At 40.7% G+C, this 15,637-nt stretch overlaps 2 protein-coding genes across 4 annotated transcripts in view; both read left to right on the forward strand.

Moving 5' to 3' along the window:
• The window catches only part of tnc (tenascin C), a 40,147-nt gene extending 29,328 nt beyond the window's left edge, over positions 1-10,819 (forward strand). For 2 of the 3 annotated variants that reach the window (XM_026342238.1, XM_026342239.1), the window contains 11 exons: positions 3,830-3,952; positions 4,377-4,520; positions 4,927-5,046; positions 5,316-5,459; positions 5,705-5,835; positions 5,925-6,057; positions 6,887-7,038; positions 7,976-8,072; positions 8,298-8,459; positions 8,932-9,095; positions 9,379-10,819. In XM_026342238.1, coding sequence (XP_026198023.1) covers positions 3,830-3,952; positions 4,377-4,520; positions 4,927-5,046; positions 5,316-5,459; positions 5,705-5,835; positions 5,925-6,057; positions 6,887-7,038; positions 7,976-8,072; positions 8,298-8,459; positions 8,932-9,095; positions 9,379-9,489 — 1,481 coding nt within the window. In that variant the 3' untranslated portion in view covers positions 9,490-10,819. Of the gene's footprint in view, positions 1-2,297; positions 2,571-3,829; positions 3,953-4,376; positions 4,521-4,926; positions 5,047-5,315; positions 5,460-5,704; positions 5,836-5,924; positions 6,058-6,886; positions 7,039-7,975; positions 8,073-8,297; positions 8,460-8,931; positions 9,096-9,378 lie in introns of all 3 variants that reach the window. The other variant, XM_026342240.1, reaches the window with a different exon arrangement.
• A 1,875-nt stretch (positions 10,820-12,694) lies between these two features.
• si:ch73-195i19.3 (beta-1,3-galactosyltransferase 2) lies at positions 12,695-15,637 on the forward strand. Its single transcript, XM_026344255.2, has one exon. The coding sequence runs from the start codon at positions 12,829-12,831 to the stop codon at positions 13,804-13,806; it is 978 nt and encodes a 325-aa protein (XP_026200040.1). The 5' UTR covers positions 12,695-12,828; the 3' UTR covers positions 13,807-15,637.

Here is a 15,637-nt window from a genome sequence, read left to right on the forward strand (position 1 = left end):
TTGTGAGCGGGGATTGTGTTCCCTCAGGTCCTGGGTGGGGGCGGTGTGGGGGGTATGGGGTAGAAGTGGTGGTGGGAGGGTGTAATCAGGAGCAAGCTAGCACATGTTAGCTGATGGATGTGGCCCTCCCTCTCCTCCACTGACCAGCTAAAGCCGCCTGGCAGCTAATGAAGAGTGACAACTCCCTGGGATTTGTGCGCTCTGCTTCCCATTTCCACTGCTTCTTCTCACAACAAATACCTCATGCGCTTTCCCTCACAATAAAAAAGGGGGTTTAAGGCTGGTTCAAGTACCCCTGAGACCCTCACATTTGGTGTAGTGTTTTAATGAGCAGTGGAACTGGGGTTTATTGAGGCTTTCCTGAGCCCACTTATATCTGCTTCTGTCCAGTCTGTGTCTCCATCTGTGCCGCGACCGGAAGTTTCTCCTGCTAATTAGTAGCAGCGGACACATCCTCTGGAGAAACACTACTTTTTCTCCAACAGCTGTAGACTCCTGCTGTCTCTCAGCCGCTCTTCCTATAACTGCCATTATTAGCTGTGGCTAATGACTGCTTAACTACTAGCCTCTTCTGCAGCACATGCATGTACTTCCAATGGTATGCACATAGATGTCTGCACTGTACTGAATTTGAACACTATACTGAAAGTAGCAGCTGTTGTTTCACAGAGCCTCTTTACTTTGAACTCTGACATTTGGGTTAGGGCTCTCACTTTTTCAAGGTACCAAGCTTGAACATATTATATTCATGCAATTCATGTAGTCTAACCTAAACTTTGTCTTGACAAACCAGCATTTAAAATAGAAAGATCTATGAATCCATCTTCTTAAACACACTCTCCTGTAGGAAAAAAGGTTTTGCCCTGAAGTCAGCTGGGAAGTCAGAAACCTCCAGCATTCATTTTAAATTATGTAAACAAGTTAGATGTGAAAGCATAAAAGGCATCATACTATAAATGTAATGTGTATCTAAAGTGCTTATTCTGTGGTGTATAGCTATCGTTACATTTACAAAAGTGTAATTTGCTCTATCAGTGATAGTGATGTGGCTAAGAAGTCATAAAAGGGAGGTATTTCAATATTATGGATGTTGTCCCCAGGTAAATTTCTCCAAGAGAGTGCATGTGCATAACAACAGGCTGCAGACGGCTGAATGAAAATCAAAAATCCACCTAAAGTCTAGCACTGTCACTGTACAGTTAAAATCTATGACTCCTGCTGCTAAAATAAGTCAAAGGTGGAAATCAGATTACATGTATATGCAAATTTCTAATAACCAGGTTTCTTAAGTGCATTTAAATGCTGTTCCCCAACTACTCGAGAAAGCTGCTTTCTCTGAGTAACCTGGTTACATTCAGTTCCTGTATATTTCACTGGAAAAGAAGAATGTAAAATGCCCTTCACCTTGTTTGCACACATTTTGTAAATGCTGTTACCTGAAAGCGGCATTCGCCGATTAAACGTTCTTGATTATAGCTTCACAAAAATCATCATCGCAAATTTGCTTGAAATACCATGATATAAAGTTTGAGGCTATATCGTCCACCTTTACTACAAAATGATGCAAACACAGCAGTAAACATTTTAGTTACACAGTAGCTTTAATTGTTGCTTTTGGTTAGCTATGAACAATATGTTTCTCACTCACTAGCCAGCGGGCTAGCAACTAAAATCAGCATAGCTAGTGCTTCCGGCAGGTGACTCACCTGAACGAAAACAGGATGGCGTTTAGTGCTCAGAGACCAGGTAGCCAGGCCTGTTCTCCATATGTAGAACATGTTGTAGTGCTGCACTCTTGTGGCTGAAATGAGTATTAGACTTTTTTTTTGTGTGTTTTTGTTTAGGCAAATATTTTTCAACGCATGTACTGTACTTCACATGTTAAAGAAAGTAAAAAGAAAAATGATGTCATGAACAGGAGAGAAAAAAAATTGATTGCAAGTTTGATTTGATTTTCCATTTGGCTTTTAAGGCTTCCAAACAATTCCAACAGTAGTTGAACATTTTGAAAAAGTGGCAGCTCTGGGTCTGTGGTCAAATTAACAATCTTGATTTGATCAGGTTTTTAGTTTACTAACCACAGTATTCAATTAGGTCTCTTAGTTAATCCTAAAATAACCTCTTCTTTCTTCTTTGTGGTAAACCTCACCTCCTCTCTTTTCATTCTGCAAGACCAAGCTCTTTCTTTGTTGACTTACTCTGAGGCTTCACATAAGCAATGCTGGTCATGTTCCTCAAATGTCAAAGCACTTTTAACTTTCACAGAGAAGAAAAACTGACTTTCCCCTGTCACTCAGAGGCTGAAGTGGAGGTGCAGAGTCTCCTAGTCTCCGATGTCACCCCCAGCAGCTTTAGGCTGACTTGGACGGCTGAAGAGGACGCCTTCGACACTTTTGTTTTAATGATCAGCCAGGCTGAGGGCCTAGGCCAACCAAGAGAGCTGGTGCTGGGGGGCGAGAAGCGAAATGCAGAGCTGACAGATCTCACTGAAGACACCGAGTATAAAATCGAAATCTTTGGGCTTATTTCGGAAAGACGCTCCAAGTCTGTAATGGAGAGGGTGAGAACAGGTACAGGAGAGGATGGAAGCAAGAAATCAGAGCTTAGCACATAGTCGGTGTTGTCAGTTTCGTCTTTTATGGTAACAGCATGAAACATTATTAATACCTGCTCTAACATTTGTCTTTTACATGACATATTGTCATTTGTCTACTAATTTGGTAACGTCATGTTATTTGTTCAAGGCACTTGACCCTGCAATGAAATGTCATTTATAACACTGGTTCATTTTTACGGTGTCCAGGTTGTGGCAATGCTGTGTGCCTATATGTTGGTGTGATCTATGTTTGGACCTGTCTGTCAGAGTGGTTCTAGCAGATAGCAGGCTTGTCATCACAACCCAACCCTAAACAAACAGCCAGACCCTGGGTTCAGTTGGACTGGGTGGATGCTTACTGACTGCTGTTTTCCAGGCGACTGGTGCCGAACCTGAATTAGACCTACTACTATAAGGGTTTTGTGATGTCAGTCTTCTATTAAGATGGGTCTTGTTCGGTCTGATATGATGGATACATGGCACCTCTTTTAATATTTAATGATTACTGTAGTATTATCCTTTAAAATTTTGTATTCTGGATTAAAAAGTAAATGCTGAATATTCACCGAGTAGCCTCATATCAGCCGACCCCCATTCAGCACATTTACTCAGCTTTTTACTCTGTTCCATCGTTGTGTCGTCTCTGCTCAGTCCTCCTCCCAAATGACTGCCTGGCCCCATGTGTCTGGCCGGAAGGAGGGGTGAGGAGGGGGGATTGTCTGTGTCCCATAGAATGGGTGTGTACTGCTGTGTCCCCTGTCCTCCCCTGGGGGTAAAGCTTTACTCTTGTGTTGCGTGGCACATGTATCACTTTTGTGTTTCCATGAATCGGGGGCAAGTTAATCTCTTCAGGTCTGTCATGCAAGATACTGTGGCTTGCTGTTAGCTGGGAAGTGCTCCTTCATGAGACCAGGCCTCCCCAGGCCCCCTTTGTCTGTCTGCCTCGCTCTCCTTTACACTCTCTCTTTTGGTCTCTTCTAAAACGAGGGCCTTTCAGTGGTGGGTCTGACCTTGCTACAGTAACTGAACATGTGTCTTTTCTTGTCTGTTGCTTAATAATCACATAGAGTTATCCACTACAGTATGTAGTCTGTGCATTCATCAATTTAAGTGTTCTGCTTTCCACTCCTCACCATGCTTTGCTCTACATGTTGTCCTTTTTTATCACTAAACCTCTTGTTTTATGTCTGTTTTTGTCTCTACCTGCTGTCCTGTCTGTAATGTTTGGAGCAGACCTGGGATCACCCAAAGGCATCCGCTTCTCAGATGTCACTGACACGTCTGCCACCGTTCACTGGGTGGTTCCAAGAGCGCGGGTGGACAGCTACAAAGTGACTTATGTCCCTGCTCATGGAGGTCAGAATCCTGTTTCACTACCAGGAAATAGAAAATATGGCCACTTGATGTGTTTAATTCAAAGCTAAAATAGTCTAAAAATATGATCTATGATTTTATCTATGGTCAATGGTTTTCAAGTTTCAATTACAGTTCTTAATGTCTTTAGAACCATTTAAAAATCAGTCTCACTTCTTTATTGCTGTTGAATCAATCAGATTAATTGGCCATCATCTGCCTGGCAACTCTTAAAGGATAGACTAGTTCTGCCCCCTAGTGACTAGTTGTAGGTATTTCTTCTGAGATGTTCAGAGAAAATAAAAATAATCATAAGTCAGTACTGGTTTTATACTGGATGTGCAAAAAATACAGGCTTACACTAGACTCTGAAAATTTGGGAGAATTCACATCACATTCACATTCACTGTGTTGGTTTGACTCCCAGGTACCGCTAAGACACTCACAGTGGACGGCTCCGAGTCTCAGACCGTGCTACCCAACCTGACACCTGGCGTCACCTACGAGGTCACTGTGCTTGCCGTCAAGGGTCAAAGAGAGAGTGAGCCTGGGTCAGACAGCGTCACCACAGGTAAAGTAAGATAGTTGGATAGATAAAAGCTTCTGCTTGTTAACATTTAAATGATAGATGAACATATTCTGTCTTAAAACAGCAGGTGCTCATATGGAAGCCCAATATTCAAACACATGAATACATTCAAACTTATTTAAATGGATATCTAAAGCAAATATGAGGATCCATCAGCAAGAACTTATCATATAAAGTAGATATCTTCCAAAATAAGTCTTTTGAAATGATCTATCAAAGTTCTGTATGAAAAGGTGAAATAGTACAGCACGAAAAATCTGTTTCAGTGACTCCATCTGACTGTTGACTTAGACTAAAAAACAGCCAACATGTCCTTTAACATGACATCAATCATTAAAAACAACCAAATGAGTGTATGTATGTGTGTGTGTGTGTCTGTGTTTTACAGCTTTGGATAAGCCCCGTGGTCTGACTGCAGTCAACATCACAGACACTGAAGCTCTTCTTCTCTGGCAGCCCGCTATCGCTACGGTAGACGGCTACGTCATCACCTACAGTGCTGACTCCGGTATGCAGCACAGAAACAGGCTGTATTTACTGTATACTGCAGAACCATTCAAGAAGGAAGTATGACCTTGTACAGGAAAGCAGCTTTATTAAAAAAGTTTGGTTGGTGCCACTTTTTAAATTGGTGTCAAACCACAAGGTCAAACTGCAGCTAGTAAAACCACTCTACCTTTTCATCCACAGCCTCCCTGTGGATGAATTTTTGTATTCAGTTTTGAACTTAACTTAAAAACCCATTAACCTAAATCTGGGCTGTCTGTGTGATTCCAGTGGCTCCAGTGATGGAGCGTGTGTCAGGAAATGTGGTGGAGTTTGAGATGAGTTCTCTGATCCCTGCAACACACTACACTGTGAAGGTGTATGCTGTGAGGGATTTGGCCAAGAGTGCAGCCACCACAACTGAGTTTACTACAGGTAAGCTTCCTGAAAGCCAATGATACAGCCCTACGCTGTAGATAAACAGTTTCTTAAACATAATTAGGATTAATTACTGCTGTGAAGTCCTTTGAACATACAGTTCAGATACGTCTGGGCCTAACTGCACAGATAAAAACATAAATGACAGACACACAAACATAGGATGAAAGAGCTTAAAGTAACTAAAAATGGAAAAAAGCTGTACAGTATCGCATGATCTTAAAAGAGCTTTGTGTGTTTAGACGTGGATGCCCCTCAGGATCTGACTGCCAGTAACATCCAGACAGAGAACGCCTTGCTGACCTGGAAGCCGCCTCGTGCTGACATCACTGGGTACATCCTCAGCTTTGAGTCTGCAGACGGCACCATCCGGGTGAGCAGGACCCCACTGATACTAACGAAATACTAACTGAGCTGGACTGTATTAAATAAACAACATAAAATATTGTGTTTTTCCATTAGGAGGTAGTACTTAGTCCCACTGCTGTATCATACAACATGGCTCAGCTCAGCGCCTCCACAGAGTATTCAGTGAAGCTGCAGGCCATCGCTGGGCCCAAGAGAAGCAGAGTAATCACTACTGTCTTCACCACCAGTGAGTAGATTCATTTACACCATGAATTTGGTTTTTTGGTTCTTCTTTGGAAGATCAAACATTTATTTTTTATAATTAAGTGTGAGAACATAATGTAAAATATGTTTCTATTTCATTTTTATAAATGATGTCATATATCATTATGATATAACAATACTACTTTAAATATCCAGACACAATACACTCAACCCTCACACTGTCCAAGGACCCCAGATACTGAGGCTGGGGTGGCAGTGCCCAGTGACAGTTGGGGAGGGTTGTGTAAAGTCACATCCAGTGTAAAACCTGTGCAAATTAAATGTGCAGGCCATGATACACTGTGACGATCCCCACTGGAATAAGCCAAAAGGCTAAAAAAATAAATAAATAGAATAAAAAAATTAACACCATTACAGATTTCCTTCATCAGTAGTCCAAAATATCCTAGAACCCCGGTCATCAAATGTAGATTCTTTTAAATTCTCAGTTTAACAGTTTCAGTACAAAAGCTTACACAAGCTGTCCTCCTCATGAACCTCTTCTCAACTGAGGAACTAAAGATCTTAAACGTCTTAGTTAGTCCAAAGAAAAAATTTAGTTGAATCATCTTTTTCCATATTCACCAAATGATTCTGCAATCTTATCATTTCATATTTACGCTTTACTTTAATGTTAGACAAGTTCACATTATGTTGAAACTGTACATTCTCTGTCATAATCTAATGTTGAAGACCCAAAGTTTAGAGTGTGCTTACTCCTTTTCACACATTTATAGATACATTATATTTGCCTTGTTACACAGTCTGCCTGGTGTACTTTTCATCTCATTATTTTATGTTTGTGTGTGTAGCTGGTGTACTGTACAGATATCCCAAGGACTGTTCCCAGGCTCTGCTAAATGGTGACACCTCATCAGGCATCCACACCATCTATCTTGGGGGAGATGAAAGCCAGTCCATCCAGGTGTACTGTGACATGAGCACAGATGGAGGTGGATGGATCGTAAGTTACTAGCTAACAGAGACAAAATTTAAAACATACAAATTACTCAATGTTTCTTTATTAATTATGGATCAACTGACTATATTTATTTGAGAGGTGTAACTCGTAGAAATATCAGTCACATTTGCAATTTCCTCAGTTCTAGGGAGCAGTTCAGTCTCACAGCTCCTATCTGCCTTGTTTCCAATTGATTTTCCAATGCGGGCAACTGTTTTCAGCAAAAGCTTAGATAAATAGAGTGTACATGACCCCACCCAACAGCAAACAGAATGCAAAGACAGAGTAGGTGGCCAGCTGATAAACACAGTGGAGCATGCTGCAGCTAAACGGACATTTTTCTCAGAGAGTGGTTGCCTAATTTTGGATGTGTATATCCATATTTATAGATATACATTTAAGGTTATTATCACAATATGTCATAAATTGTCACCAATATTTGATGTGGAAAAGACAGTGTTCCTGTGATTCTTAGCAAGTCATAAAAAGTGCCATCTAAAAGCAATCAAAAGCAGTCTGGAGATGGGTTAATGCCTAAGTGGTGTTGAAACCTGAGACATATAAAAATGTGTCATCAGCATTGAAATTGACAATACAAATTGATCTAGTATAATGTTATTTATGTATAATGTAAAGAGTAGTGGTCCAGGAATAGACCCCTGAGGCACACCAATACTAATAAGTGAATGTGACTCAGCACCATCTGCAACAACAGTCCGAATTCTGCCTGTAAGAGGATATCAGTTAAGAAGGAATATGTAGAATGCAGATTGCAGAAGTGATTCATTTCTCTGACTGTGCCTCTATGCAGACTCAAAATATATCCAGAATATTTTAAAGATTTCAAATTAAATGACTTCTGAAAACTCATGTGTAAAGGCTGTACTTTTCAGATGTTTCACATACAGCTAATTAGCCATCTCTTGCTGTTTTTCTCCAGGTTTTCCTCCGACGTCAGAGTGGTAAACTGGAGTTTTTCCGCAACTGGAAGAATTACACAGCCGGCTTTGGCGACACCAACGATGAATTCTGGCTGGGTAATTTTTAGCAAACACCACAGTGTTGACGCATGAGAATATACCACTATGTTCAACTCGTAACTAAGATGATTTATACAAAATGAATAGCATTTAGTGTTTTTTGTGTCACCAGTTGCTGTTAATATGCATCTTGACTAATTAACTGTAAAAAACTGTTAGTCTGATTGAACTGTTGGTCATTGCTTTATCTCCCACCTTTATATAATCTCCTCTCTGTCTTAGGTCTGTCCAACCTGCATAAGATCACAGCAGGAGGTCAGTATGAGCTGCGAGTTGACCTGAGAGACAAAGGAGAAACTGCCTATGCTCAGTACGACAAGTTCTCTGTCTCTGAACCTCGAACCCGCTACAAAGTCCATGTAGGAGGATACAGTGGAACAGCAGGTAAAAGATATGAGGGGATATAGTGAAAAATGCGTTAGCATGAGAAAATAAAATATTAAACTACAGTGTATATTATTATTTCTAATGTTGTAATTTTGTACTTAAGTTATAAATTGTAGAAATTGATTGTATTTCCTTTACCAATTTTGTATTACTTTAATAAGATTATAAGTAAATATTTGTTTCTAATTATTTTATTATTTAAGAAATTTAAAGCTATTCCAATAATAATGTTCATTTTTTATTCATTTAATTATTATTATTGTTGTTGCTGCTACAGTTTTATGATACGGGCAATACTTAGTATTAGAAATTTGCATTTTTGCCATATTTGTTTCACAAATAATATTCAAACAGACTAAAATAAAAGACTCCTCTTTTGCACAGCCTGGACATGCTGTGCTGTTCATCCACTAACAAGTCACCTTTTCCACACTGCCCCACAGTTTAATTCTGCTCTTTGTCTTTACAGGTGACTCTATGACCTACCACCATGGCCGTCCATTCTCTACCTATGACCATGACAATGACATTGCTGTAACCAACTGTGCCCTGTCCTATAAGGGAGCCTTCTGGTATAAAAACTGCCACCGTGTCAACCTCATGGGACGATATGGAGATAACAGTCACAGCAAGGTATGGTAATGCAGATTCTTTCAGATTACTTTAAGAATGGGGGTTATCAGAGAAAAACTATTATAGTATAGTAGGAAGAGATGTTTCCATTTTATGAGGTGCAAGTGCAGAGGATTGGGAGTCAGGCTGCCAAGTGTGCAGAGGTGGGTAGGTTGTTCTACCATTGTAGAACCACTGAGCTAAGAACTTGGCCTGGGCTCTATGTCAGACCCTGTGTCAGGTTTGACTAGGAAGAGTAACACTAAAAGCTCCTATCGTCATCTGTGTATCTCCTCTTCTTCAGGGTGTCAACTGGTTCCATTGGAAAGGCCACGAGCACTCGATCGAGTTTGCCGAGATGAAGATCAGGCCTTCCAACTTCAGAAACCTGGAGGGAAGGAGGAAACGATCATAAATGATTTGGAATGCTCCCTCACCACCACCATCACCACCACCACCAACAACAATACTGCTACTACTTTGTCTGGACTCCCCATAAACCACCTCAACTCTCACATCCACCCACCCAGCAGCAACCAAAGCCACTGCCCAGAGCCCTGCTGCCTCCATGCGGAACCACCATTGTCCCTCCTGTTTGCTTGCAGATGAGCCACAACTTTATCCCCTCCCACCCCACCTTTTTTTGTGATAAGTTGTGGGAATGCTGCCAGTGCTGAAAATTGATGTGCATGTTACAAACTGAACTTAAATCAAGCCCACACAGATTCCACTCACACACCAAAGAGAGCAAAATCAACTCACCTGATTCTGGTTCTTTGTCATGTTGCAGCATTGGTAGGGAGGCGTGAGCGCAGCTCGGGCATACATTGCATACTGTTAGTCTTACAGTTTCCTATTTCACATCCAAGCCACGTTTGGGGTTTTACAGAGAGGACAGTCTGTTTATAGCGGTGTTGTTAATGTGGTCTTGTTTAGGTTCAAGGGTTTCTTTGCTAAAACTGATACTACAGCGATAATTCATCTGGATTATTACAGAAATTCTATTCCTTGTACAGTATTGTACATGTATACATCTGATTTAATCGTTTCAAAAGGGATGTTCCTCACATGGCACTGCTCGGATGTCAGATGTGTCCATTGAACTTGCCATTTGTTTGTCTTTGTGTGACTTCACTTGTCTCGGTGTCACTTTATCCTCCCCAGATTCCTTGATCTCCCTCAATACGAGCCGATATCTGATGTGACAGAGATGGAAATGGAAAAAAAAAAATTCTATTGAAAAGTATTTTACCAGCCACATCCCATGTTCAAGTGGATGTCATTGTTTCTATTCATTGTGTGAGCCCCTTAAGGCGTTATACTACAGCCGCAGTATTGTGTTTTTATGAAAGAAGAAAAGTGTTTGGATTTGTTTTTTCCCTTATCAGTCCCAGGCAGGACTGATTCTACCATATAAAATGAAAAGCAGTGATTACAGCTTTTTTTGTTTGCAATATGTGAATACATGTGGAAAAAAAGAATGTTAATGTGTTATTGACATAAAAGATGCGTGAAATATAAAAGAATACCAATTCCAATTGGATTCCAGTTGATATAGTAAGGTCTCTATGATTGTGTTGATGACATTAGTGTCTGGCCAGGCCAAAACTAGACAACTAGTTTCTGTTTTTACACCCTGTCCCCTGCTACGGCACGATACTAAACCACTGACCTTCTAAAGAATGCCTGTGTAAATTAAGTTTTTATTGTTTTGTTCATAACTGGGTGTCCAACAGGTGTTTATCTGTCAACTGTATTACAATAAAACAGTTTGTTTAAAAAGAAGTTCAGACGTTTTATTTTTCAATGTGGATGCTAAAGGAAAAACCTTTTCATTAGTTTCAGCCACCTCTATAGGTCTTTCTTAGTGGATTGGGTTTGCTGCCAACCTCTGAATTCTCGTTCAATCGTTCAATAATAAAATATAATACTGTAACAATGTTTTTTCATGCTGTGATGTTGCATTACACATGATTATAAAAGTCTCCTGCTTGACCTTAAGCACTGTGCTGTGGGACAACGGTTAAAATATGATTCTCAAGAAATGTAAATGTGACAATGCGAAATTTTATTTTAAATATTATCAAAGACAACGTACCTTAAAGTGTGTTAGTAATACCAAAACCAAATTCTATTCACTTGCTTTCAGCCTTTAGGATCTCTTCCTGATCACTGGCTATGGTTCGATTGCGATGCCACAGCCTTTCATTGTTAAACTGTACTGTTGAGGAAATTGAACTCTTTTGGCCAATATGAGGAAGTGGCTGGAATGTTGCAGCTGAATGAAGAGGAAGTGTTTGCTTACAGCCACACCCACAGTATGACATCACACTGGTGAAACTAACTTGAGTGACAGGTAGCGTTGCCAAACAGAGTCCAAACAAAGTCCCACTTTGTTGATCCTACTAAGCTTTTCTGATGTTTAATTTTGACATCCAAGCAATATTCTATCACATACTGTATTTACCACTGTAATTGCAGTAATGCAGAGGTAGTAGGCATAAGTAGGCTACTGCGTCAATCCTACTCAACTATGTGTGCAAAAGCTTGCTCAAAAAGTACTCTACTTAAAGTAGAACCACTTCTTTACTCTAGTTGAGGTACTGAGTATATGTATTAAAATGTACTTAAAGCGCAAAATTACATAACTCCTTCAAGAAAAGAGAAATTGCTGCTGTTGAGAACATGAATGTACAAGTATAGTCCAGATTTGTTCAACACACTTACAAAGGTAAAATCTAAATCTTCTAGTGATTAATAAACATTTACTTAAGTACTGTAGCCTACTCAAGTACAATTTTGTGGGACTTGGACCTTAGTGGAACTGTTACTTTTACTCTATAACAAATTAGTGAAAAAGTACTTTTACTGCACTACATTGATTTTAACAGCATTAGTTAATATTTACTATTTGCAGGAGTTGATTCTTATAAAAATAAGAATAAATAAGAATATAACGCTGATGTATCCTTTATGGATGAACCTCCTGTCACTATGTAGGTTGGTTAAAATCAGCTGCTGTTTTTCTGTCAGTCTGGACTGAACTTCTACACTGACGTCATCACCAGCATCAAATTCTACACTGTTTAAATACACTGTTTAGTTAGCGGACTATTTTTACTTTTGTACTTCAGGTAACATCTAAAGGCTGTTCTTTAGTACTGTTACTTTAGAAATTGTGATGGGTTCTACTATTTGTAGTGGAGTATTTTGTTTATTTATTTATTTATTTATTTATTTATTTTGAGTAGTGAATTTGTGTACTTTGCATACCTCTGGAGAGGTTGATTATATTATGATTATATTTTGTATTCAACATCTGCAAAGTAACATGTAAGTAAAACCAAAGAAATATCATGGGGTATGCAACTTTTCCAGTAAATTGTAGTGGAGCAAAAGTAAAAGTTCCATAAAATGAGAACAGACCAGTAAAGTAGAAGTACTTTAAAACTGTCCTGAAGTACGGGAGGCTACAGTACATTTCTACCTGTATAAATGTGAATTCTACTTTGCTAGTTGCATGAAGTCATTAGGTGATGTGCGTGTCGACGTGTAGTAAAATATGATCAGGTCCTGTACGTGTTGCTGTACTATGACGTCATGGCCGTCCAGCTGCAGGCGCTATGTTTGGCTCCACTTCCTGGTTCGCCCTGTTGGGAGCTACCGCCGCCCGAAATGCACAGAATTTCACCTCGCACTGTCCTGCATGCGCCGAATCACGACGGCGATTTAAAGGAGACTGTCGTTCGGGACCATGAGGAGAAGCTTTTCCTGGAGGTTACTGAAGTTGTTCACCGCTTTAGCGATTTTCGTCGTGTCCGCTCAGATCTTAGTCAGCACACGGAGTAAACAAGCAGCAAAGCCACTTCCGCTCTCTGTGGAGGAGTACAGGATCTTATCCCCTCTAACATACCAGTATGTTCTCAACCAGCCGGCTGCATGCAGGTACAGAAGCCCCTTCCTGCTCTTCATGGTCCCGGTTGCCCCTCATGAAGCTGCAGCTAGAGAGGCCATCAGGACAACATGGGGGGCTCCAGGACAGGACACCCTGACTTTGTTTTACGCGGGGCTCCCTGAGGAAGGACGAGCTTCAGGCATCCAGGAGGCGCTGGAAGAAGAGAACAGGAAACATGCAGACATCATCCAGATGAACTTCCAGGACAGTTACCAGAACCTCACCATCAAGACCATGATGATGATGAACTGGCTGGCTACTCACTGCCCAAACGCCTCCTACGTCATGAAGGTGGACTCTGACATCTTTGTGAACGTGTTCTACCTCATGAGGCGACTGAGGGGCTCCCCACGGCGGGGCTTCATCACGGGCTCTGTGATCACTGATGGCAAGCCGAGGAGGGACAGGGACAGTAAATGGCATGTATCAGAGGAAGCGTACCCTGAGGACAGCTTCCCCCCTTATGTTTCTGGAGCTGGGTATGTCTTCTCCGCGGACCTGGCTGGCAGGATCTCCTGGGCGTCCAGGTACGTCCGAATGATCCCTCTGGAGGACGTGTACGTGGGGTTGTGTCTGCGAGTGGTGGGCGTCCGGCCGGTGTACTCCCTCACCCTGCTGCCCTTCAGGAACCTGTTTGAAGTGGGAAAGCTGGAGTACAACAGGTGCACCTTTTCCAGACTTCTCATTGTCAATGGGGTTAAGCCATCAAAGCTGCTGCAGGTCTGGCAGGATTTCTCCAAAGGCCAAAGAAGCTGCTCACAAAGTGCTTTAGAGTAACATGAAAGCTTGAAACCAGGTTAGACAGAAGTAGGTTGATGTAAAGGAAGAGAAGCCATAGAGAGTGGGGGCATGTGTGGAGAGGGGGACCTGGACTGACTAGACTGATTTCATATCAGGGGAACGAACAAATAGTTAATTAATAAGAGAAATGTAGCCCAATGCTTTTGATAATAGATTAATCCTAAAAGAGGAAAAACCCAGCTGATGGTTGATTTTAGTTGCAACTGTCCCCTGGGGTTATAGGGTTTGCCCCCCGACTGCTCTCCCCAGACTCCCAGCCAGACCCGTCCAAATTGTTCAGTTCTTAAAGCTGCAATTAGTTGTTGATTGTCAAGATAAAAACCAAATTTTCCAGAAACGTCCATAACCTGTTGAAATCACTGAAGCAAATCACCATGTAAACCTTTCTAGACCCGTCACTGTTTCAGGGTGCTGGTGCTGGGCCTGCTGGCTCACCTCAGAACTGTACTGGTAACGAGTAGTTACTAGTAACACCTGCACCTTTCCTATTGTGGAAAGTCAAATATATGCTGTCAAACTGTCAGAAATGTTTTTTCTTAGGTTAAACTATCGGGTCTTTTTACTTACTGAGGCCTCAGGAATGTATTGAAACAAAACAGTCAGAGAAAATACAGTTGCTGTTTGAATTAGCAATCTGTCTGTTTTTAAGGCTCATGACATTAAAGAGCTTGTTGAACTGCTGGTTTAAGTTGATCCTCAGGTAAAAGTACAGACAACCTGCTGGTGGAACAGTTACCAGTGGATACTATTGATTAATAACTATGGCTGCAGCTGGCAGCAAATTCCGTTTTCACTAAATCTGCCAATTATACATTTAAAAAAAATCTAAAATCCTAAAAGCTGGAGGTGACGATATCAACAGTGCAAAACAGTAAATACTCAGTTTACTGGTATGTAAACAAATAGCAGCAAATCCTTACACAGGTAGCTGGAACTACTTGTTTTTTTTTTTCAGTTAACAGTATTATTTTCAATTATTCACCTATTGATCGCCTGGGTTACTTTTTTCCCATACTGACAGCCAGGTGGTGGTAATGTGGCTGATTGATGTCTGTTCAAAACATGCTGCTAATTAGCTGATCATTTGCTCCTTCTCTGTTTTGTTTTTACTTTACACCTTAAATTAGTAGAGGATGATACCATTAACATAGAAAATAAAAATACAAAATGCAGCAAATTATCTCCAGTGAGAAGACTGCTATAACAGTTCCACACAGCCGGGACCTAATGTTAGCTCAGACTGAATCATCAACCAAAGAATAGATTAAAAACAGGCTCACTGTATTCCTTGTGCCTGACGGACTGGGGTCCACGAGTGCAGTAAATGAAATGCAGCATCTTATCTTATTAGCCAGCAACATATTTTGAGAGGTGTCTTTAAAAAAAAAAAAAGACGTGTGGCTTATTGTGCCTGTTTTATGATACTAGTTATGCTCACACAGTGTGCCTATATACATGTAGAGTCTAGTGTTTGTGATTCATTTCTACATGACCACCAGCTGGTGGAGGTATGTGTAGCCTTTTGACTGTAATCCTTCAAAATAAAAGTCATGCATATTGTTACATCATGAAGCTCTGGATGGAGTTTCACTGTGTCAATGAGAAAACACATATCTGTCGGTGAGTCTATTTATTATATTTTATGTGCTCAATTGTGCCTAACTCTTTCACGATATATTGTACTGTCACTTTTATTTTTCACTGTTGTTGTCGTTTTTGCTGAAGGAGCTGCGTTCCTCAGTGTGTGTGTGTGTGTGTGTGTGTGTGATGTTTTATTGCAACTAAATAAAAGTATTGGACAAACGTT

The sequence above is a fragment of the Anabas testudineus genome, chromosome 9, assembly GCF_900324465.2.
Source record: "Anabas testudineus chromosome 9, fAnaTes1.2, whole genome shotgun sequence".
NCBI lineage: Eukaryota > Metazoa > Chordata > Actinopteri > Anabantiformes > Anabantidae > Anabas > Anabas testudineus.